The 23,958-nt window shown below is 42.0% G+C and overlaps 1 protein-coding gene across 1 annotated transcript; it reads left to right on the top strand.

The window, feature by feature from the left end:
* Window positions 1-1,768: 1,768 nt before the first annotated feature.
* Cfap36 (cilia and flagella associated protein 36) lies at window positions 1,769-23,672 on the top strand. Its single transcript, XM_052198786.1, has 10 exons — window positions 1,769-2,104; window positions 4,082-4,146; window positions 5,083-5,184; window positions 10,791-10,905; window positions 14,767-14,854; window positions 15,474-15,525; window positions 19,589-19,688; window positions 22,619-22,758; window positions 22,910-23,059; window positions 23,503-23,672. The coding sequence occupies exons 1-10, from the start codon at window positions 1,990-1,992 to the stop codon at window positions 23,602-23,604; spliced, it is 1,029 nt and encodes a 342-aa protein (XP_052054746.1). The 5' UTR covers window positions 1,769-1,989; the 3' UTR covers window positions 23,605-23,672.
* Window positions 23,673-23,958: the final 286 nt, after the last annotated feature.

The following is a 23,958-nucleotide window of genomic DNA, read 5'->3' as shown; positions in this document are numbered from 1 at the left end:
TTAAGTCCTGAGCTTGGGGTGGCTCAGGAATTGGCTTTTTTCCACCCTATTTTCCCTTCATCGGGCCTCTGGGTTAGGGTGAGAAGTCCTTCCGGGATGTAGCTGGCTTTTGCTGAGGCGCCATCTCTGTGTGTGTGGTGGGGGGTCAGAGACTGGAGAGGAGGTGCTGTCACTGTGGACAGCCTCTGCGGGACAGCTCCTGCAGTCGTGCTTCGTGAAGGCTGAAGCACGAAAGGTGTGGATCTTTGTGGGCAGCTCCGATGAGGGCTACAGGCTGAGGACATGTTGATGTGGCCATTTTTGACAGATGTCGCCGTTTTTTGGACAGCTCCTGAGGAGCCAAAGGGTGGACGGTAAGGAGGTGCCGCCTGGCCACCCGCCCTCCCTTTGACGGCCCTTGTGCACTCCAGCTTTCGTGGTGCACCGCTCAGGGACTTCAATAATACAGGGCAACAAGAAAAATCCTCACAGAAATGACCTTTTGGTCCGTAACAAAATTCTTGGGCAGAAGGTAAGATGAACTGGTTAACACACTCATTGCTAACTTGAGAGCTGGTTCCTCTATCAACATCTTAGTATATGTTGCAGTAGTTCTCAACATCAGAAATCCTGCACATCAGATTTATAACAGTAGTAAAGCCACAGCGGTGCTACTCCGTAATGCTGTGGTTGGGGGTCACCACAATACAGGAACCTGCATTAAAGGGCTGCAGCACCGGGAAGGCTGAGAACCCCGACACGTGGGGGATCCTCGGGGTCCTCGGCCTCGAACACCCGCTCGGTCGGTTCCTCCTAGGTTTTCCATCAATACTAGCTGCAGCCCCTGCCCAGGCAGAGCGGGTACCCACCACACAGCCACGCCCGGTCCTGAGCCCTCCACTTGCACTTTGACGAGCTGGAGTTGCGTCCTCTGCTCCTGCAGCTCCTCACCCTGAGTGTGCGGAGGGCAGAGACTCCTCTGCAGACTGGAGACTGTGCTCCTGACACCTTGAGGAGGGCGAGGGCACTGTCTAAGGTTCGCAGCCTTGCCTTTGACGGTACGTTTGGTGTCGAGATTTGTCTGGAATAGGTTTTCATTATGCAGCCTTGGTGGGCCTGGGCTCACAGGTATGTGTATGTGTGCCATGTGTGCAGTGCGTGCCGAGGCTGGAAGAGACGACTGCTGCACTGGAGCTGGACTCACAGTGGTTGCCTGTGCCTATCAAGAGTACTGGATTAAAGGTGTAGCCCACCACACCTACTTAGGATGCCATTTTTGTGTGATTCTTGGGAGTCCTCTGGCTCTTTAGCAGGGAGAGAGCAACTTTGATACTTTTAAAAAACTGGCTATGAAAGCCTGTTTAAATGGAGATTAACTGATTTTGCACTTGCCCTAATTTTAGCTATTGCTAACTACGCTTGGGGGTTAAAGACTCATCCTCCGACAGCGAGCAAACGGATAGCAGAACCAATCAGCAAACCTCACGGAGCATATTTCCCTCAGGGTTTTTTGTTTGTTTGTTTTTGTTTTGTTTTTTGTTTTTTTCGAGACAGGGTTTCTCTGTGAGCCGTGGCTGTCCTGGAACTCCCGGGCCAGGGGTGTGAAAACCTTTAGGGATGAGGTGGGAGGAGGTCCTCAGGAAAGCCACGCCCTCAGCACGCCATCTTAAGACCGGCCGCGCGCACCTGGGAGCGGGAGCGCGAACGCCGTCTCTAGGCGCGGTAGCCAATGCCCGCACGGCTGCTCTCAGCCTAGCAACTACGGACCAATGGGCGGAGGGCTATCGGTTGCCCTCCCCCGAGGAGCTCAGGACTCAGGCCTCACTTCCGGGCCGCTGCGTATGTTGTCATAGCGACCATTTTACGTTACCGGTTTGTAGTGTCTAACCTGGGGGCCCGGCGATTGCGGGGACCGTGCTGCCCGCATTCTCCGTCGCTTCCTGCGGCCGAAAGGCCAGAGCGGGCTGGGGGAATCCGGCCTAGGCGTCCGCGTCGCCCGGTGCGAGCGGGATGGCTGCGGAAGAAGAGGACGAAGTGGAATGGGTGGTGGAGAGCATCGCTGGGTTCCTGCGGGGCCCGGATTGGTCTATCCCCATCTTGGACTTTGTGGAGCAGAAATGCGAAGGTAAGAACCAGACCCTGAACGCGCCGACTCTTACTGCCTCTGCCTGCCGGGCCTAGCACAGTTTTGTAGGGGAGTTGCACACACCCCTTCCCGAGTGGGGCGTTTGTTTGCAGACCTGAAGGTGCTCACCAAGGCCTCTCCCCCACCCTGCCCGAGCGAGCGCTTGTCCTGAACGCCGTAGACTTTAATCCCCTGTTCCGCCTGTCACTTCACCCCGCGTCTTCCTACCCCGCGCAAGTGAACCATTTGGGTAACCAGCATCTTCCCCAGTCATTTGGGAGAAGCGTCGTTTTTCTTCGAGTTGCTTCTGACACCTGAGATGTCGCCCTGTGGACTCAGTCTACGAGATGAAAACACTCACTCTGGCCATTTTATCTGCGAAGGAGGGCATTCCATTACTCCGCTAGCACCAAAGCAGGCGACGGGGAGGAAGACCTTTCTAACAAACGAGATACACAAATGTGGAATTCTTTTGAAGGTTCAGCATCAATGCTTTCTGATGCTCATGTCCGAGTTCATAAGGCGAATTGAACTCTGTTCATAGAGAATCACAAACGATGTCCTATCCAACCTATCGTGGTTATTTGCCTAGGCCATACTTGGAGGGTAGCAATATCCATCGTCTGAACTCGGGCCTTAGTTAGAGGGACTAGACTTGTTTAGAGATCAGTGCAGTAGAGCTGGGATGAGCGAACACAAGCTGCAGAGGACACATTTCAGTGAGGGGAATCTTCTACACACTTTTCCAGGATGAGTTGGCCTTGGAAAGGCAATGAGTTCCCAGGCATTTGAAGTGTCTGCAGACATCTGGCAGTGGCTGTACTGCAATGCAGGCTGTTTGAAAGTCAGCTAACAGAAGCTTCTTATCCTGAATTGTCTTGCAGTTCTCTCAAACCCAAGATTCTATGAATTTAGTAAAGAAAGAACTTCGATTGATCACTGAACCTTTTATTTTAAAATTCAAATTTATGTTAAAATTCAAACGTGTTAAGTGTTTTAGACAGGTAACTTTTAAGGAGGTTCAGAAAGCAAAGCGTTGACTCGTGTTCCTCTGTAGAATTTAGAGTGCTGTTAGAAGGTGGGAAAGCCTGACTGACCTCCTGCAGGAGGCATGATGTCACTCACTGATTTTTATCTAGCCCCCCCCCCCCCCAGACAGGGTTTCTCTGTGTAGCTCTGGCTGTCCTGGAATTCACCTCTGTAGACCAGGCCAGCCTCCAACTCAGAAATATGCCTGCTTCTGTCTCCCAAGTGCTGGGATTAAAGGAGTAAGCCACCACCACCCAGCGATTTTTATCTATTATTGAGACTAAATCCTGAACAGAAATTTGTGTGTGTGTGGGGGGGCTGGTTTGTCCTCTATGTACAGGTGTCAAGAGCAGCTGCATCTCAGTAGTGACAGCTGATTGTGCATCTTTACAGAGAAGCAGCTAGGCTTACAAACACACCGCAATGACGTGGTTTCAGAACTGAAAAAGAGTATAATTAGCATTTGTATTGAATGCATGAGAAGTGTCACCGAGACCAAAGGCTACATAAAGGGAAGTGACATCAGAAACTTATCCTTCACTGATGAGGGCTTGCCAATGTGCTGTTCTCTGCCTCAGAATACTCAAAGATTAGTTTAGACAGCTCTGTGATACCAACATTTCAGTATTCACTGAGTTATCTTAGAGCAGACACTGGAGATAGACATGCTATCCTTGAAAAGTTTACGGTTTACCAGAGAAGGCACACATGGAAACAGTAAAATATAAAGTGTCAAGTGCAAGTACATAAATGTTAAAACTAAAGTCGCTGGGGAGATGGCTCAGGGCAGGAGTGCTGGTGACTTGATGACTTGAGTCAGTCCACAGCTTACATGGGGAAGGGGAGAACAGGTTCCTGTTACAAAGGCCATATGTAAGATTTTTATATTTGTACTTAATTAAATGATTTGTTCTTTTACACTGTTCTATTATTTTCTTATAAATATAGTTTTTGATGATGAAGAAGAAAGCAAATTGACCTATACAGAAATTCATCAGGAGTACAAAGAGCTGGTGAGTGTTTGAGTATTTTCCACCTCATATTTGTTGTTTGAGATGGGGGTGGGGGCTCATTATACAGTCATGGCTGGCCTAGAACTCACTGTGTAGACCAGGCTGGCCTAGATCACACAGCTCTATGTGCCTGCCCCTCCCCAGTGCTAGGACTAAAGGTGTGTGTTGACACACTGGCTCTTTTTCTTGATTTTATGATCTTAAAAATATTTGCTTTTTTTAATTCAAAATTGTTTTTAAGATTTATTGTGTTTTATTTTATGTGTATGGGTGTTTATCTGCATGTATGGGCACTATGTGTGTGCCTGTGCTCACAGTAGTCATGAGGGGTTTGGGTTCCTTGTAACTAGAGTTATGGATGGTTGTGAGCCACCATGTGAGTGCTGGGAATTGAACCTGGGCCTTTTGGACCTGCACAGATGCTCGCTCGCACCACCTCACCCCTGTAGCCTTCATTTCAGCAGCGTTTCCTGAAGCACAGTACTAACAGTTTTCTCAAGCTTGTCATTTCCATGAGCATCTTTTCAAATGATTTTCTGTCTCTTCTGTTTTAGATTCTAAGTAAAGATTTATTGTAGCTATGGTGATGTTTCACTTTTAAATTCTTACTTAGCTGGGGCCTTTAGGCCAGTGCTTGTGCTTCCTGACTTACAGTCATCTTGGGACTTTTAAGAGCCTCCGCATATTTAAAAAGAGGCAGTGGGCAGAGGAGTCATGTTCACCTTCATAATTCTGGCTGTCTTCTAGTAGAGGAAATTAAACTTCGTGTGATTCTTTGGAAGAAAAAAACAAAGCTTCTTGTTGTTAATTTATTGGTGAAAGACATTATTAGTTCTGTGTCTTGTGTAATGGTAATTCCAAAGAGCATTCTAAACAGGCAGAATGACATTTAGAATTTTCCTATGTACCTTATAAAGGTTAATTCTTTTCCTTTAGGTTGAAAAGCTGTTAGAAAGTTACCTCAAAGAAATCGGAATTAATGAAGATCAGTTTCAGGAAGCATGCGCTTCCCCCCTGGCCAGGACGCGCACCTCACAGGTCAGTGTGGACCTGGAACAAACAGTGCGCGGCTATCTTTAAACAAAGCGTTTGGTTGTGGAGGTATAAGAACTGTTAGACATTGTGTGAGGTGGAAGCCATCACCCACCATGTTCACTTGTAACCACTTTAAGAAATAATATGATCTGATGGAATTAAAACTGAGCTTTCTGATTCCAGAGTTGTGAGCTCACAAAGTTTGTCCCTGTATGGTTCCCTTTCTGTGTGACCCTGGTGATTCTGTTGTTAGCCTTTTCCTATTTGTAGCAAATGTGCAGTCTCTAGTTCTGGGGCCTCCTTGTGGAATTATTTTTGTTTATTTTTATTTTACCTACATGTATGTGTACACACTGTGTGCATGCCTGGTGCCTTCCTGCCTTCCTGCCTTCCTGCCTTCCTGCCTTCCTCCCTTCTCTCCCTCCCTCCCTCCCTCCCTCCCTTCCTTTATTTTTTTTAAAAAAATATAAGAAAATAAAATCTAATAAGAAAACAAAATCTATCACATCAAAGTTGGACAAGAAAAATCAACAGAAGTTTTGAAAAGAGCCCATGAATTGGCACAAGCATCAGAGACTCACTTGTTCACACACTCAGGCATTCCATAAAAACACCAAATTGGAAGCTATAGTGTGTGGCCTGCAGACCTTTTAGAAGCTTTTACATTAGGTACAGTAGGTATTCAAGGCTTGCATTCTGTTTGGCTTTACAAGAAACTGCCGCCCAGCAGCGGTTGAGACCTATGTAGCTGATTGTGGAGGGTCTTGAAATGCTGGTGATATTAAAGGTTTCTGAACTGACGTGTTCACAGCTGCGTGGCCCTAACCTACAGAACGGGCCTTTACTACAGCCAGGATTCTAAACAGGACAGTGCTCACTTTGCATTTTGCAGGAGGCTGTGCGCCATCACAGAACACCATCTCAAACATCTTGGCCAAATTGAAGACTATTATATGTTATGAATTGTGGTATCTTTATTGTCAGTAGACGCTCACTGCACCTATAGAAGCATAATAGCTTATAGAAAGAAAAGATAATATTTTCTTATTGTCATTTCTCAGCACATATCAAATTAGTATATTGTCAGATTTTATTGTTTTAGAATGTTTGATTTTAAAAATTGCTTTAGTGTTGCAGTTTTAAATTTCATAAAAACATTGTTGAATGAATTTTGGCTTGAAATTTAGGGTAGAATTTCCAACAACTTGTGAACTAGGGCCTAATGGTACCTGAGCCGTTTGTACTACCTATTTATGTGGAGTGGTATTCTCAGCATTGATGATTACAAAAACAAAATATTCATCAGTGTTGAAAAATCCTGAAGTTGTATGTCCTCTAGTATCAAACATTCAGCAATGATTCTTTTTGTAAAATAAGCACACCCATTTTATTAGTATAATTAGCTCTTTTTTTTTCTTTCCAAATCTGCTCTTGTACTTAACAAATGGAAAATTATATGCATGGCAAATGACCTTTTTGTTTATGAAGTTCTTTTCATAGGTGTCTGCTCTGCCTGTATGTATATTTGTACGCCATGTGCATGTTCATGGGGTCCAGAAGAGGGTCTCGGATCCGGGGGACTGGGGTGAGAAGCTGTGAGGTGCTGTTTGCTTCTGGGACCCGGTCCACTCCAGACAGTGCTCTTACTCACTGAGTTGTCTTCCCAGGCCTGCATGGCCTAGAAGGCCTCATGTAGCACAGGCTAGTTTCCAGTTCACTGTGTAGCTCACAATGACCTTGAACTTGGTTCCCTTGCTTCCGTCTCCCAAATGCTGAGACTGGAGACTACCATCCATGGGTTCATACAGTGCTTGGGACCAAACCCGGAGCTTTTTACGTGTTAGAGAAGCACTCTACCAACTGAACTATCCCCAGTCAGTGAATTGTTTTAAAGTAGTTTTAAATGATTTATTAGCAGTAAATATTTTATTTGATTTGGGTTTAAATTTTATTAATTATTTTAAACTATGTGTAGGTGTGTGTCTGAATGAGTGTTTGTGCACATCCACCACCAAATTGTCTTAGCTGTCTTAGGTCCTGTGGCTCAGCTGTTAAGAGCACTTACTCCTGCACCAGAGGCCGAGGTGTCAGAGTTCCTAGAGCTGGAGCACGCTTGCAGGTGTTATAGGTGGGTGCTAGGAAGTGAACTTGGGTCTTGTGGAGAAGCAGCAAGTGCTCTTAACTGCAGATCCATCTCTCCAGCCCCAAACAAAAAGAGTTTTACTTTTTCCTGTCCAAGTAGTTAAAACCAAAACCAAAACCGAAAGCCAAACTTATTTCATTAGGCAGGACTTACACAGTGTTGAGTGGTATCTGTGAGTAAGTCAGCCTTGCCTTATTTCTGATCTAGGGGGAAAGATTCTGGCGTCTTATGATATTAGCTGTGGTTTTTATTCATCCTTTTTCATCCTTGAGGTAGGGTCTTGAGTAGCCTTGGTTGGCCTCAGACCCACTGCGTAGCCAAGACTGGCCTTGAACTCCTATGGTCTTGTCTGCACATATCAAGAGTTAGGATAACAGGCATTCACCACCAAACTGTGTTTGGCTGTCTTAGGTCCTAAAGGGATGGCTCAGCTGTTAAGAGCACTTACTCCTGTTGCCGAGGCCCCAGGTTTGGTTTCCATCATTCATATAGAGTGGCTCATAGCTGTCTAAAACTCCAGTGCTAGGAAATATGAGCCAGCTTTTTCTGGCCTCCATAGGCACCTGTATGTATATAATGCTCAATGAACTTACATAGGTTTGTATACACACACACACACACATACACACACACACACATATATATATATTTATAAATCTTGAAAATAGATGATCTTTACAAGGGTGAGGAAACTTCTGCCTATTCTCATTTGCTGAGAAGGATTTGCTATGTTTTAAATACATGAATGGCTGTCAAATTTTATCAGAAGCTCTTTTTTTTTAAAAAAAAAAAATATTTACTCATTTATTTTATATATAGGAGTGCTGTGTCTGCATGTATTTACTGTGTCTACTTGCCAGAAGAGGGCATCAGATCCCTTTTAGATGGTCTTGAGCCACCATGTGGTGCTGGGAACTCAACTCAAGACCTCTGGAAAAGCAGCCAGTGTTCTTAACCACTGAGCCATCTCCCTGATCACCATAGCTCTTTTCTCTGTTTACTGATAGGGTCAATAGCAGTCTCCAGTCTGTTAATCTCTGATATAGTGAATTATTTTCAAATGTTGATCTACTTTGAATAATTAGAAAAGAATCCCAGGTTGTTATGCTATGTAATTCTTTTTATACATTGTTGAATTCAGTTTGCTAAAATTCTTTTGGCCATTTTTTTTTCATCTCTGACCTTTAGTTTTTCCTTTCTTGTGAAGTCTTTGTTTGATTTGGGATTTATTTTATTCAGAAGCAAGTTTTTAAAAAGATCTTATGTGTATGTGTGCCATGTGTGCAGTGTGTGCCGAGGCTGGAAGAGACGACTGCTGCACTGGAGCTGGACTCACAGTGGTTTCTAGCCATAATATGATGCTTGGAATTGAACCTGGGTACAACTGTGGCACCATCTCTAGGCTCCAGACACACAGTTTTATATCATTATTATATTTAAAATGAGATTGTTTTGTATACTTAAATGACACACAAAACAATGTCCTATTTTACTACTCTTCAGAGTCTTAGAGTCCATGAAACACTATATAAATGCTATGGTATTTTTATTGATGCTAAGGATTAAATAATACCAGGGTCACAGAGCCACTAGTGTCTTTAGTTACATTGGATGTAGGCTTTTGATATCAGGATTCTTTTCCTTCCCTAATATGCCAATGTTTCTGAAACCTTAATGTTTTAAGAAATAATCTGTGGAGATATGTGGACATGCATCCTGTAAAGATTACAGTTTTTAATGTCTGAAACAGGGCTCAGGAATATGCTTTCTTAACAATCATTTTTTCTTGGACTTATTAAGTAGGGTCAAAGGTCACAATTACAAGTTCAATTTCTAACTAGCTGCTAGAAAATTTGTTTTACACATTGCTATCAATAGCAGTGCCCATAGTTGGATGTGGTGGCTCAGAGCTGTAATCCCAATACTTTGTCTCAGGAGGCAGATTATAATTGAGTTTGAGGCCAAATTAGGCTACGGGGTGAGACCCTGTCTCAAAAGGCCAAAAATTAGATGGACTAGCAATGCCGTCTTTTAAAGTCAGGTAAAGTGCTCGTTGATAGTAATAGGCATGGAGCCCAACCCCCAGAGGGGTTCAGGCAGAAGCTGCCTGTTCTGGACTTTGAGCAGTCGTGGCTCATGTTTGCCATTCCCTGCCTTGACCGCCCTGAAGACCCGGCAGAGTTTAAGGGAGCATTTTATTTTCTCTTCCTAGTGCACTCCTTGTACATGCTGCTGAGACCCACTCTGGCCTGCACCTTTGTTACACTGCACATCTAGAGTGTGCTGAGCTGGTTGCTGGGGGAAGGGTTCATCTGTTTCAAGTGGAATTGTTTGGTGAAGTGTCTGGTCTGGTATTCTTTGTAAGAACATTGCCTTTGCCTCGTAGTAAACAGTACACTCTCGGTTACCTCTGCATGGTTTTGTGTGTTCAGCTTTTCCATTCTTCTCAGGTAGAGTGGAAAATTAAATTCTTCTAAGATAAGGCCTGAGTGCTTCTGTGGGTGTTTCCATGCATTTCAAATTTTACTCCGCTTATTAGTTAGCTTGGGAATTGTTTTGTTCTTGACAATATGTAGCATTATTAAGAGTTAAGGAAATACTTAGGTATGTAATTCAATGATAGATACTTTTTATTATTTTTAAAGATTTATTTTTATTTTACATGTAAGGGTGTTTTGCCTGTATGTACCACATGTGTACCTGCTGCCCTCAGAAGAGGGTGTCAGACTCCCCTAAGATTGGAGTTACAGGTGTTGTGAGCCACTATGTGGGTGCTGGGAATTGAATTTGGGTCCTCTGCAAGGGTGGTGCTCTTTATAATTGAGCCATTGCTCCAGCCTTTTATTCTTCATTTATTAAACTTTTCAGTTTTGACTTTTCATAATTCCTAATCTAATCTACTATAATCTCTAACATATATGTGTGTGTGTGTATATATGTATTTCTGCTTATAAGTTTTCAGTTTTTGTTTATTTCCTGAATTAAACACAAAGTAAATTTCAGAAGATAGGATATAAACCAGATATTTGGTGTGAACAAACTTGGATATTGAGATGACGTTAGAACCGTAAGCCAGATGGTTGTGTTTTCCATTTTTCACCAGAGGGCTTGGAGAAGGAGCCTGCTATCTGACTCCTGGAGTCTTACAGGTGGAATGAGGTAGCTCCAGAGAACCCTATTTTAAAGGCTTAAAAAAACCTTAGGGTATAGCCGTATACCTTGTGATCTCAATACTTGGAAAGACAAGGCAGGAAAATTAGGAGTTTGAGGCCAACCAGGGCTACACAATGAAACCCTATTGTTGTGTTTTTTAGTTTTAAGATGTCTACTTGAGTCACTTAATCATAATAATGATGTAACATTCATGAATTAATATGCTGCTTTTCAGTGGAAATGCTGATTTCAATGTGGGTTAAACAGTTTCCAAACTTAAATCTTCATTTAACCTCCAGACTTCCTCCCACAGGCCATTTTGCAGCCTGTGTTGGCAGCAGAAGATTTTACTATCTTTAAAGCAATGATGGTCCAGAAGAACATTGAGATGCAGCTTCAAGCCATCCGCATAATCCAGGAGAGGAATGGTAAACTGCTGCAGTTAGCCATCTAAGCACTAACTGAATTTGTTTTTGAAGTTTTCTTTTTTTATTCTAACAGTCTTAAATATAGCTACATTTTATGCATTTATTTCAAATGTGAAAGTCTTTGTAAAAGATTTAAGAAGGGCTGGAGAGATGGCTCAGTGGTTGAGAGCAGTGACTGCTCTTCCAGATGTCCTGAGTTCAATTCCTAGAAACCACATGGTGACTCACAACCATCTGCAATGGGATCCATTGCTCTCTTCTGGTGTCTGAAGACAGCTGCAGTGTACTCATATAAATAAATAAATCTCTTGAAAAAGAAAAAAGAAAAAGGTTTAAAAGAAAAGATTTAAGAAAATAAATTTCCTAATTTAGCGTGTGGCATCTCAAAGAAAGAAGACAATTTGATTTACTGATGCTTTAGTTTTGTGAGAGCTTGCTTTTCCGCCCAGCCATTGTGTTAGTTTAATGTCTTGAGTGGCTATTGTTACTGTTATGAACAGATGACTACTGTTCTGCTTGTCTCTATTAAGACTTGGTAGGAAATGGTTCTCCGGTGTCAGTAAGCCCTGGGTCAGCCGTCATGGTCTGGGGTGGGACGTGGTTACCTGTATCTTTAACAGGTGTGCAGGTGTTACTGGAGCTGTGGATCCTGGTCACGGCAGGGGCCAGCCTGCCCACACTTTACTAGTGTGGCAGCAAGATTGTGTCTGCTGGTTTGTGACGGTGTGGGAGGAGCCATGTTTACTTGGCGGCTGGCTTTCAGGGCGAGGATGTGCAGTGAGGAGGAACATCTGTGCCGTGGTGCACATGTGCTGCTCTGAGGTCAGCTTCCAGGAATGTGTCCTAGGAATAAAACTTAGGTCACAAGCCCCATCTCATCAGCCCCAACAAGTAGGGATTCTGTAGATAGAGACAAACATCAGAATGTTTTGGCAATGTGAGTCTGACCCTTTGAAGCCGGCCACTACCTTGGCTGTGCTTTAAAGTTAAGCTCCTTTTCACAGTGGGCCCTGGAGCTGCTGTCTGTTGTTGCGAGACTGTCCTGACCCTGCAGAGTGTGGTGTAGTGTGCTTTCTTTGACGTCAATCATTTAGACGAGTGTCTTTTCTTTGTTGTTCTTCCATTCTTTGTTTTGTGAAGTCCTCTCTTTTCAATATTCCCCAAACTAGGCTTTAATTTGCTCTGTGGGATAACTGCTTTACATTTGTAAGGCTTGTTTTTGAGAGGATAAGGTTTAATAAAAGAAAAAGTGAACTTGACCACTAGACTGTAGTTTTTCAGTTTGGCATTTAAGGAAACTTGATTTTTTAAAACGAGAACAAATACTTCTGCAGTTGTATTAGCAGCATGCTTCAGATTGTCAATAATAGTGCACTTAAGTGAAAATGGTGTGAGCAGTTAGACATCAGTCTCTGTCTTGTTAGTCAGGATAACTGTAGCTGTGAGGAAGCACATGAACAAAGCAAGTTGAGGAGGAAAGAATTTATTCAGCTTATACTTCCGGAATACTGTTCATCATAAGGGAAGTCAGGACAGGAACTCACACAGGGCAGGAACCTGGAGGCAGGAGCTGATGCACAGGCCATGGAGTGGTTACTGGCTTGTTCTTCAGGGCTTACTCAGCCTGCTTTCTTATAGAACCCAGGGACAGTACCAACCACGATGGGCTGGCACCTCCTCCATCAGTCACTAATTAAAAAATGTCCTACAGCCAGATCTTATGGAGGCATTTTCTCAATTGAGACTCCCTCTCAGTTAGCTCTAGCCTGTGTCAAGTTGTTACAAACATGTAGCAGTCTCAGATGAAGCCCAAATGAGGAAGACAAGTTGGGCACTGCTCACCTAGTGCTCAGTGATGTCTTCAAGCCTCTGACCCTTGCATTCCCAGCCTCTCTTCTGCTTCCAGTGCAGACTCAGTGTTTTGTGAGGAAAGGAATGTTTCCTGTGTGAATTTCTTTTTGTAGGAAAGAAAACATTTCATGTGAACCCTACAGGAGCCTTAGCTCAGGCCCTACTGCCCAGGATGGGTCACTTGCCTTAGCCTGGAGGGACGAGACCATTGTGACAGTGTGACTTAATCAAGTGCCACTCTTCTGAAGTGAGAGAGGGTTTGATTACTCTTCTGAGGTGAGAGAGGGTTTGATCTCTCAGTGATGGTTGCCTGATGACTGCACAGAATCTAGCTTTACTGGAGAAGGGATGGATGATGTGGGATAATTACTGCTGTTAGCTCACAGTATGTGCAGTTTACCCTATGTTTAAATTTAAACTAACATTTGCACCCAGGGCTGAGTAGTAGATCAGTGTTGATTGCATTCAAACAGGATGTTTGGAAATTTTGTTTTATAAGAAAAATTCAAATGCTTTCTGGATTTTTGCTCTCAAATAATTTGGAGAAGATGCATTTTGATGGTTTAAAGGGTTTCTTCCATACAGTTGCATTGTTCCTTACCACTTTTAATTCTCCGTACAAAGGTTGCTAGGAGGAACATGATTTTATACCTTTTGGCTCAGCAAAATTATGCTTGACAGTGATGAGTTTACAGGTGTGACTTTTGTGGTGCGATGCTATGCTGTGGTTTCCAGGTAAAGTGTGTATGCATTTTCTGCTCCTTCTTTACAGATGACTGCAATGTTTAGCCCCAAATGCACATGAACATTAAGGGAACTGCAATGATAAAACTACTCTAGAGCTAATTTAGAATCCCACTGCATATGCATTTGCATAAAGGAATGGAGGGCAGAGTAAAGGTGCCCTCTGCTCGTGCTGTAGCACAGACATTCCAGTGGTCAGCCTGCCTCATCAGGGAGGGAGAAACCAGCTAGACCCACCATTAAAATGCCTTCCTGTGAACTGTGTTTTCAGGGGTGAGGGGAATGTGGGGTGGAGGCTGGCACAATTATGATTTACAGCTATTGCCAATACTGAACATCTTCAAGGGCAGAGTTAGTATCACTGATCTTTATGTTCAGCACAAGTTTAGTCCATGCTGTCAGTGGACATAGTAAGCGGGGCCTTTTCACTAGCATCATAGTTCAAATGCAGACCATCAAACGCCTTCTAACAAAGCTCCACTTTGTTTGTAACCTCTTCTCATGTAGGGCTTGTCTTTAAAAGCACACTGTTAGCCCTGACTAAGTGGTATCAGTAGGCTATCCTCAGATGCAGTGTGACGGTGGAAGACCATTATTTTTATTGCCAGTTTTTTTCAAGTTAAAAATTTTTTAAATTAATTGTGTGTGTGTGAGAGAGAGTAGAAATAGATCTCTAAATAGTTGCTAAATAGAAATCATGACTGCTTCCATGATGTAGAGGCTGAAGAAGAAAACTTTTTTTTTGTTTGTTTGTTTTTTGGTCCTGGGAATTGAGCCCATGCATGTTTTTTTTTTTTTAATTATTTCCTGTATGTGAGTACACTGTCATTGTCTGTGTTCAGACACACCAGAAGAGGGCATGACATTCTATTACAGATGGTTGTAAGCCACCGTGTGGTTGCTGGGATTTGAACTCAGGACTTCTGGAAGAGCAGTCAGTGCTCTTACCCGCTGATCCATTTCTCCACCACCCCTTACCCCCCCCCCCATGCATGCTTTTTAAGGGCTCAACTACTAAGCTACATTTGGTTCCAATCATTGCTATTTTAGATAGTAAACACAAATTACTGAGAGAGAGTTCTAGCTAAAATCAAGACTGGTTTTTGTGGGCTTAGTCCCTAAAGTGTGAGAAAGTTAAGCAGAAGATAGATGTTTTTAAAGACGATACACTGTCAACTAACTTGTACCCGATGGACCGTAACAGCGTGAAGAAAGTGTTTTCAGTTGAGTTGACAAGTCTTCCATGTGGTCTTTGGTTTTGAACAGGTGTGTTACCGGACTGCTTAACTGATGGTGCAGATGTGGTCAGTGACCTTGAACAGGAAGAGATGAAAATTCTAAGAGAGGTCCTCAGGTATATGTTTTCAACTGTTTTTGAATGAATTGTTAGTAGTGCTGTATATGATCTGAATGTATTTGAACTTTTCTCTAGAAAATACTACCAACCAAATTAATTTTTTTTTTTTTTTTGGCCATGTATACACAGTGTGAATGACTCTTACCCAGGTGCTGAGGACTGAATGTCTCTGATTTTGGAATACTTACACAGATCACACAGATGAGCAACCCTAACCAGAAAATTTGGAATTCAAACATTAAAAAATTTGAAACCCTTTGAACATTCTGCTGATGTGCCAAAGTTTTAGAGCATTTTAGACTTTAATGTTTGATGTCCAATTTGTATTATATTTAATTAAGAGAAAAATATTTTCATGTCACTTTTCCTGGATAAGTCCTTGCCTATACTATATGTTAGGCTAACATGCTGCATATTTATTCTTTGATGAAGAAGAAAATTTACTTTTTAGCCAGCCAGTGGGGGTGCAAACCTTTAATCCGAGCATTTAGGCAACAGATGCAGGTGGATCAACGTGAGTTCAAGAGCGGGCTGTTGTAGGACAGCCAGGCCATGGGGAAACCCTGTTTCAACAAAACCAAACAAATGTACTTTTTAACTTTTTTTTATATTTCAGAAAATCAAAAGAAGAATACGACCAGGAAGAAGAAAGGAAACGAAAAAAGCAGGTGCTTATGGGACATAAATGCAGCAGAAGTGTGTCTCATTGCTATTACTGCCCGCTAAGTTTATGCTTGTCTTTTACTGTTAACCTCTAAGCTTCTATAGAACAACTCAGAGTAGTCAGATTTTCTTGGAACGTCAAAGAGTTATTTTTATCCTTTTAACTTTTGTTCTGTGCAGGTTCTGTGTATGTCTTGTGTGCATGTATGAATGTTTACATGTGTGAGCACACATGCCTGTATCTGCGCGCACGCGCATTATATTACATTGAGGCATGGTCTTTTGCTGAACTCAGATCCTGTTTGCTGGGGGAATGCAACTTTCCTCTATTCAGGGATTGAAGGTTCGCTGCTGTGCATATCTGCCTTATATGTGCTGTTTTGGGAATGAGAGCTCTGGTCCTCATGCTACCCATTGGGAAGTCTTCCCAGTCCCTTTTTTAAAAAAAAAGTTTGTTTTTTGACAATTTCCCCCATGTATGTAATGCACTCTGATCATGCTTACCTCATCTTCTTTGACCCCTTCCCTTTAATCGCCTTCTTCCTAACAAGCTCCCTTACTTTTCTGAGTTTAATTAGGACTGCTTACACAAGCATTGGTGTGAAGTTACTTTCTGCATCATGGGCTCCTACACCAATGGGAGAAAATGACACCCAGCAGTCATTAACTGCCAGTAGCTCCTCACTCAGGGCTAGGTCCTCATGAGCCTTCCACTTTTGTATGCTGGAATATTGATTTGTTCTTGTGCAAGACTTGAATAAATGACCACATCTGCTGGGAGTTCCTGCAGCAGCAGCAGCAGCAGCAGCAGCAGCAGCCGTGTTATACCTAGAAGACAGCTTCACAGCAGTCCTCCTCGTCCTCTAGTTCTTACATTCTGAGCCTTGGGGTGGGGTTGGCAGTATGATCTAGGTATCATGTTTCAGGGCGAACACTGAATAGTCACTTATTGTCAGTACTAGGACTGGCCATATGCTTCTACATTAAGTACTGTCTATTTGCAGAAAACCCCAGGGCATGAGAACACTTGCTCCTCTACAGACTTCCCAAGTTCAGTACCTAGCACCATTCGTGGCTCATAACAGTAACTCCAGTTTTAGGGGATCTCTTCTGGCACCCTTTTCTGGCGTCCATGGATACCAGGCATGCACACAGTATACATACATACATATAGGCAAAATGCTCATACATGTAAAATTAAATCCTTAAAAAACAAAAACCAAAACACTTCTGTGGCTGAGAGCAGCACTAACCAGTGCTGTGTTTGACAACTTGTCCATTTAGCAGGAAGATACTAGTAGGTTCACCAGCCCAGGACCCCTCAGCTGTGGGCTTTTGATGTGGTTTATTGTACCAGGCATGAATTCCCTCCTGTGGAGTGGGCTCAGATCCAACCAGAACAGTCAAGCCTCTGTTTCACCAGAGTGCTTATCTTGACTGGCAGGTCAGTACTGCAGAGATCACATCTGGGTAAGAAAATGATACTTTACGTTTTGTTTATTTTTGTTTATTTTGTTTTTTGAGACAGGGTCTATGTAGTCCTAGAGGCATTTAACTTGCAGATCTGCATGCCCCTGCCTTCCAAGTGCTGGGATGAAAGGTGTTTACCACCATGCCTGGCTCCATACATATTTTCTTACAAGAGTATACTTTATACATTCTTAGAAAGTGATTAGTGATACTAGGAATATAGCTCAGTGACAAAGATTATACTTAATATATGTATCTTGAGGTTAATCCTTAGCCTTTTCCCTTTTCCAAATCCAGTTTAAATCTGTTCACTTTATAGTAGTTGAACAACACTGGTTATATTTCATGGTAAAGGCCCAGAGTATCATGTCAAAAATGGAAATATCACTTATATACTATACTAGAGAATTCTGTGTAAGTTCCACACTGGAGCTTGTCTTCATTGCGCTTCCTTTGCTGTGAGGAGACAGCCATGATGAAGGCAGTTTATAAAAGGAAGCATTTAATGGGGGCTTTGTTTAGTCTCAGGGTGAGTCAGGGCCACCATGGAGGAAGCATGGCGGCAGGCAGGCAGTCAGAGTGCCCGAGCAGAGGCTGGACTGACATCTTGTCCATAGCATGGCAGTGGGCAGGCAGTCAGAGGGCCCGAGCAGAGGCTGGACTGACATCTTGTCCATAGGCAGCAAGCAAGGAACAAGACCAGGCCTCAGAACCGCAGAGCTTCCTCTAAGGGACGCATCCTCTAGTAAAGCCACCAAAGGGGAGCCAAGCTTCGAACATGCGAGCCTCTGGGGGCCGTTATTATTCAAACCACCACAAAGCCCTTACTACTCTTTGGAGTTCTGATTTATCTATGTTTACTCTACCAAAGAAAAATAAATAAATCGTGTAGTTTCCTGGATGCAAGGAAAATTAAGAGATTTTTACTTTCCCTTTATTACTCAGAACTAGCAGGCTTCCCGATGAGGCACTTGGAGTGCTGGCCAGCATGCTTCTGTTAAGGACTTTCTGTGCAAGGAGCGGCTGAGTGAGCCGAGTGCACCTCCTTCTGGGCTCCTGCTCCCTGCCTCTCTGCCTCTAATATTTCCCCCATTTCTCTGAAGGAAAAGGAAACCTGGCCCAAACCACTGGAAAGTCAATTCTTTCTGTCTGTCCTCCATGATACATCCTTGTATCTCACACTCTACAAAAGCCTGTCTTTTCCCACTGTACCTGCTGTAGGGAGAGGGGATGCGCTAAGGCGATGGGTGAGAGATTTATGAATTGTTGAGTACATTTTTAGTAAATAGATGAAGAAAATACCTGGAATATTATGATTTTTAAATGTAAAATTGTACGAGGGAAGTGAGTATAAAATTAAGAGAAGACATGATTTTAACTTTCATTTTATATGCAAATATTGTTTCTTGAATATCACACTTTAGGGATGCACAATTGCTTTCATTTGAGAACTTTTATTATGAAATTTAAAAGCATGAAAATACATGCTGACATAATGAACCCCACTTATCTGTCACTCAGTAACTAGATTTAGAAATCTGTGGGGGCTGGAGAGATGACTCAGCGGTTAAGAGCACCAACTGCACTTCCAAAGGTCCCGAGTTCAAATCCCAGCAACCACATGGTGGCTCACAACCATCCATTATGAAATCTGGTGTGTGTGAAGGTAGCTACAGTGTACTTAGATATAACAATAAATAAATCTTTTTTTAAAGCAATTTGTGAGTCACGCCAAAGAGGCTAAAAGTGTTTTTTATTTTTAATGGAAAAAATAAAAATTAATTTATTTCCAAGATGAAATTATTTTATTTAATACTTCTCTTCCATTTTGGTAATGGAAATAAATGAACTTGTGGCTTTGTAAGACACAAAGTTCATGGCATATTTTATTTGGAAAAATTGTAAATCAGTGGTTTTATTTCCTAGTGTATATTTTGGTGGCTTGCTTTGAGTCACATGACTACTTAGTTCCTTAAATACCAAATTCTACTGCTATTAGTACTGTATGACTTGAAATAGGATATTACTTGCCTCAAAAAATAGGTATAGGGGTGGAGAGCTGTTTTAGCAGTTAAGAGTACTTCTTGTTCAGAGGACCCAAATTCAATTTGCACCACCCACACAGTGGCTCACAATCATCTCAAGTTTTAGTTCCAAGGAGTCTGGGCCCTCTTCTGATCTCTGTGGGCACCAGACATACATGTAGAATATAACATACATGTAGGAAAGATAAAAAAGACATAAAAACAAATAAAAAGTTAAGTAGGAGCTATAAAATGTTAACACCTTTTTTTGGTTTTTTTGGGACAGGGTTTCTCTGTGTAGCTCTGGCTGTCCTGAAACTTACTCTGTAGCGAGGCTGGCCTCAAACTCAGAAATCCGCCTGCCCCTCCTCTGCCTTCCAAGTGCTAAGATTACAGGCATGCGCCACCACCACCCCGCCCGGAGAATGTTAATATCTTTAAAATGGGAAAATAGAATCTCCTATTCATTATCTAGTTCAGTGATAGTAATGTTTTAAATATCTTTGGATCCTTTAACTACTGAATTGATCCACATTAACTTTTTTCCTTTTTAAATTGTAATGGAATCCTGAAGTCATCAGAAGCTAACCTGGAAGAACTGCCATACACTAGTGAGGCTGCAAACCTGAGCAACTCCCAAGGGGATGGGGAACACTGTGTACAGCCGCCCTCAGGTAAGCCTGAGGGTCCTGCACTCTGACGCCTGTGCACCGAGAACGCTATGCTCCAGAATGGGGTTTCTGTACTTAAAAGCTCCTTCAAAGTTTTGTTGTAGGTGATGTCATTTCCACATTTCTGAGTGAAGTTTGGAATCTAGAGAGCCACCAGCACTTGTACAATGTCCATAGCACATAACAACATTGTGTGCTGGAAGTGCAATTGGTGGGATAATATTAAAAATTACTTTAAAAATTAATCTAAGGTAGAGCTAGATAATAAGAGGCAGCCATTTTTCTAGATGTTTAGTTAGAAATTATGTATATAAAGGAAATGCTAGCAGATGAACTTGTTCAATATGTATACATCAGCTTTGAATAGTTTGAATATTGGGCAGATTCTGCAACAGAACTGAATCATGATCATGAATTCATTTCACTTTGGGTTTCCATGGTTTTAAATGTTTTCTCAAGTGAACAGGTAATGAATGTGAGGTAGATGTTATGCTCCTTTCTTTTTCTTTTTATCTAAATTAGAAATTCAAGAATGTGACTTTACAAGATTTCTGAGCTTTTAAGTGGTGAAATTATGACTTCTGACCCTAAATACTATTTTCTTCTATACTGGCTGGTCTTGAACTCATATTTACCTGCCTTAGCTTGGCGAGGTACTGGGATTAAAGGCACAGGCCACCACACCTGGCTTTTTAAATTGTAGAGACATTTGTCTAAGTTTCCCTCTGATCTCAGTTTTTATAGTATTTGTTTTGAAGGAACTGTTATCTTAGTTTAAACTTGCCAGGGACATGGACAGGTTTAACAGATAAAATATAGTTTATAAAGTTCCTTTCTGTGCTCTTATTATGTTTGATCATTTTTCCTCATGTTCTAGTTTGTAAGTAGAAATGAGTTCATCTGAATCATGTAACACTTCCTGCTTTATTTTTCTATGCTTTAATGTGACCCAGATTTAATTTTGTGATTTTACAGACTTACACTTACTTGTTTAAAGCTTGTGTCTGATATAATTTGAATAAATTTGCTCTGTAGTGCCTAAGTGAAAATTTCAAGTGAGCATATGGAAGCAAAGCCATCCTGGGTCAAGTGGAAAGTTTATGCCTAGTCTGGGTTACGTGACAACTGTGCCTGAAAAAGAAAACAACCAGATGTGGTTCTAACCCCAGCACTCACCAGGCAGAGGGAGGGCAGTCTATCAGAGTTTGAGGCCAGTGGGGTCTACATTGTGAGTTCCAGGTTACACCTCAATCTTGCCTCTAAATAAATAAATAAAACTAAGAAAAGACAAAATTTCATCACAGACCATATAAAATAGTTTATATATCAAAAGCAAAACAAATGACAAATAATTCCAAAAGTAGTATTTCTTTTCAGTACTTTGTAAAACTGCTATATCTGATGTTCCACAGATAACTTCATGTAAAGTGATTGCACCTTAGTGAGAAGTCCAAATTTTAAAAGAGTCAAGGTTTTGACAAGCATTTTTTTTTTCTTTTTGTCTTCCCTTGGATCCTACTAAAATGAATAGATTTGTTCTCTGATGGAGTTGCCAGAAATGGGTTGATTATTTCATTAGGTTTTCTGACCCATTCTTTAAAAACCAGGAAAGCTAAAGGTGTTTGGCTCCACATAATTCCTTTCTAGGTCTGAGAGCATGCATGTCTACATGTAACCCAGTCACAGCCTGGTGTGTAAGTGCATGAGCCGAGTGACACACACACACACACACACACACACACACACACACGCCCGCGCGCCGGTTCTGTGCTTCCAGGACCACTTCATCTCTAAGAACGGCCACTGAACTGAATGTTAGTAGTGGTAACAGCAGTATTACGTACTTGGTAGGGTCTCTGGCCCTCTGTCTGCAACCGTTTTCTCCCATCTCCTCGCGGTGCAGCCAGTCTGCTCTGTGTGTGCAGCAGTGGTCCTTGTCAAGTTTCTTTTCTGGTTTCACACATCTGGCAGGGTTATTAATCCTTTGAGGTGTGTACCATGGTCTTCTTTCATGATTTTACTTACTTGTAGTTTACATTTTATTTTTTGCTGTGCATGTGAGGCTTATGTACATGTGAGTGCTCATTCATGTCTGCCCATGTAGAAGGCAGAGGTTGAGGTCAAGTGTCTTTCTCTGTTGCTTCTCACTTTGTTTGAGGCAGTGTCTTTCAGGCCAGCAAGCTCCCGAGATCCATTTATCTCTGTGTTGATGTCTTCAGTGGAGCTTAGCTTTTTAAATGTGTGGTGGATCCAAAATAGGGTTTTCATGGTTCACAGCAAGAACTTTTCTCACTAAACCACCTAAGCTCCAGGCCCTTAAAAATGTGTGTGTGTGTGTATGAGAGAGAGAGAGAAGGGGGAAGGAGGGAGGGAGAGTACTGTGTATGAGAGTGAGCTCTACGTATGTGTGTTATGTGCCACTGCTCACTGTGTGCACACGGGCAGAGAACAAGTTGCAGGAGACGAACAAGCATCCTGAGACCATCATGCTGAGTGGCTAGAGACTTAACTTTCTATGTCTTCTAGCCAGTCTTCTTTAAACACCCAATTTTCTAATAGAAAATAGACTACAGAAGCAATTAGAATGTTAATCATACTTCGTGGCACAGATCTCACAGTATGGAATGCTTATATTCAAATGCTTTGAAGTTTCTGCTTGCTTTAAAAATGTTTACGTTTTCTTAATGCATTGGTAGTTACTTTTAGTATGTTATCACAACCAACCTATTGTTGACACCTTGTATGTAAAAGAAAATCTGTTTTAAAGTAGTTCTTGAAGTGTACAGTCATGCATTCTTGGACGAGAGCTTGGAAACCAAAGATGTTATAAGGGATCAGTGTATTAAGTACCTATGTATTGCATAATAGTATGATTCTTGTATCTTAATTATAAAAATTATAGTATCTTAATTGGTCTCATTGTTTACTGCTAGAAGTTAAAGTGCATTTTGCTAATCAGTCGGTACAACCCTTGGGAAGAAAGATGGAGTTGTTGCCTGAAACTTCCTCCCTCACACAGAAAGGTTTGAAGATCCCTGGCTTAGAGCATGCAAGCATGGAAGGACCAATAGCAGTAAGTGGAAGCTAGTTTCCTCTGAGCGAGGAACTTGGAACCGTGCAGTCAGACCCTTGTCCTTCTTATGGATTTAGAACTTATTTACTAGATGTCTTGGCCAGGGGTTATGTGAATGAATACAGACATTTCCTTCTCCTATCTGCACCAGAATTTGTCAGCACTTGGAACAGAAGAGTTACGTCAACGAGAGCATTACCTCAAGCAGAAGAGAGATAAACTGATGTCCATGAGAAAGGATATGAGGGCAAAGCAGGTCCAGAATACAGAGCAAAAAGGAAGGCCTACCAGGGAGGCAGAGGTACGGCTGGTTTCGGTCTATCAACTATGAAGACCATGGGAAGAGGTTCTTGTCTGTGCAAGAAAAGCCTCTAATAAATTTTGTTTGGCTGATGTACTCAAATTAACCATGAGACAGTCCAAAAGTCTTCTCTCAGGAGAGTTGAGAATTTTGTGAGGTAGAAATAATCATTTCATTATACATTTTTATTGACTTCCCTTGCGAGTTCCTTAGGGTCAGTGTGTGGTGTCTTACTGCAGCCATCTGAACTGTTTGCAATGGCCTGTCCATACTCCATCCATCACCCTCCCAACACTCCTCCAGGAAAGATTCAAGAAACTTGATGTAACTTGCCTGTTAACTTTTAGTTTTACTGAAAATGTCCTTAATCTTTGTTATTTTGAAAATATGATGAGAATTTTAGACATGAAGCTAATTGTAACATTTTTTTTTTTGTCTTCAAGGAAATGACAGAGAAGCCAGAAATGACAGCAGAGGAGAAACAAACATTACTAAAGAGGCGATTGCTTGCAGAGAAACTTAAAGAAGAAGTTATTAATAAGTAATATGAAAAATTAGCAAAACATAAGCCTGAATTTTCTTAAAAATAAATTATTTAATTCTTAAACAAAGACTATTAGTTTCAAGCAAATATTTGCTTTTCTAAATGCAACTGTGATCTGATTACTATTATTTTAAACAGGTAAAGGGCCAGAGGGAAGGCAGTTTAACAAACGTGTGCAGAAACCCAGGTATGGTGGTACATGCCTATAATCCTAGCACCCAGGATGCTGATATAGAAGAATCAGGAACTCATGGTCCTCTCAGGGCAAACTGGAGGCCAGCCTAGGTTACAGAAGTCTGTCTCAAATAACGACAATAAATAAGTTTAAAAATAAAACGAAATTTTGGATGTTTTC

Source organism: Apodemus sylvaticus, chromosome 11 (assembly GCF_947179515.1).
Source record: "Apodemus sylvaticus chromosome 11, mApoSyl1.1, whole genome shotgun sequence".
Classification (NCBI taxonomy): Eukaryota; Metazoa; Chordata; class Mammalia; order Rodentia; family Muridae; genus Apodemus; species Apodemus sylvaticus.
Note: the sequence above shows the minus strand (reverse complement) of the source record. Positions and strands in the feature narration are given on the sequence as shown.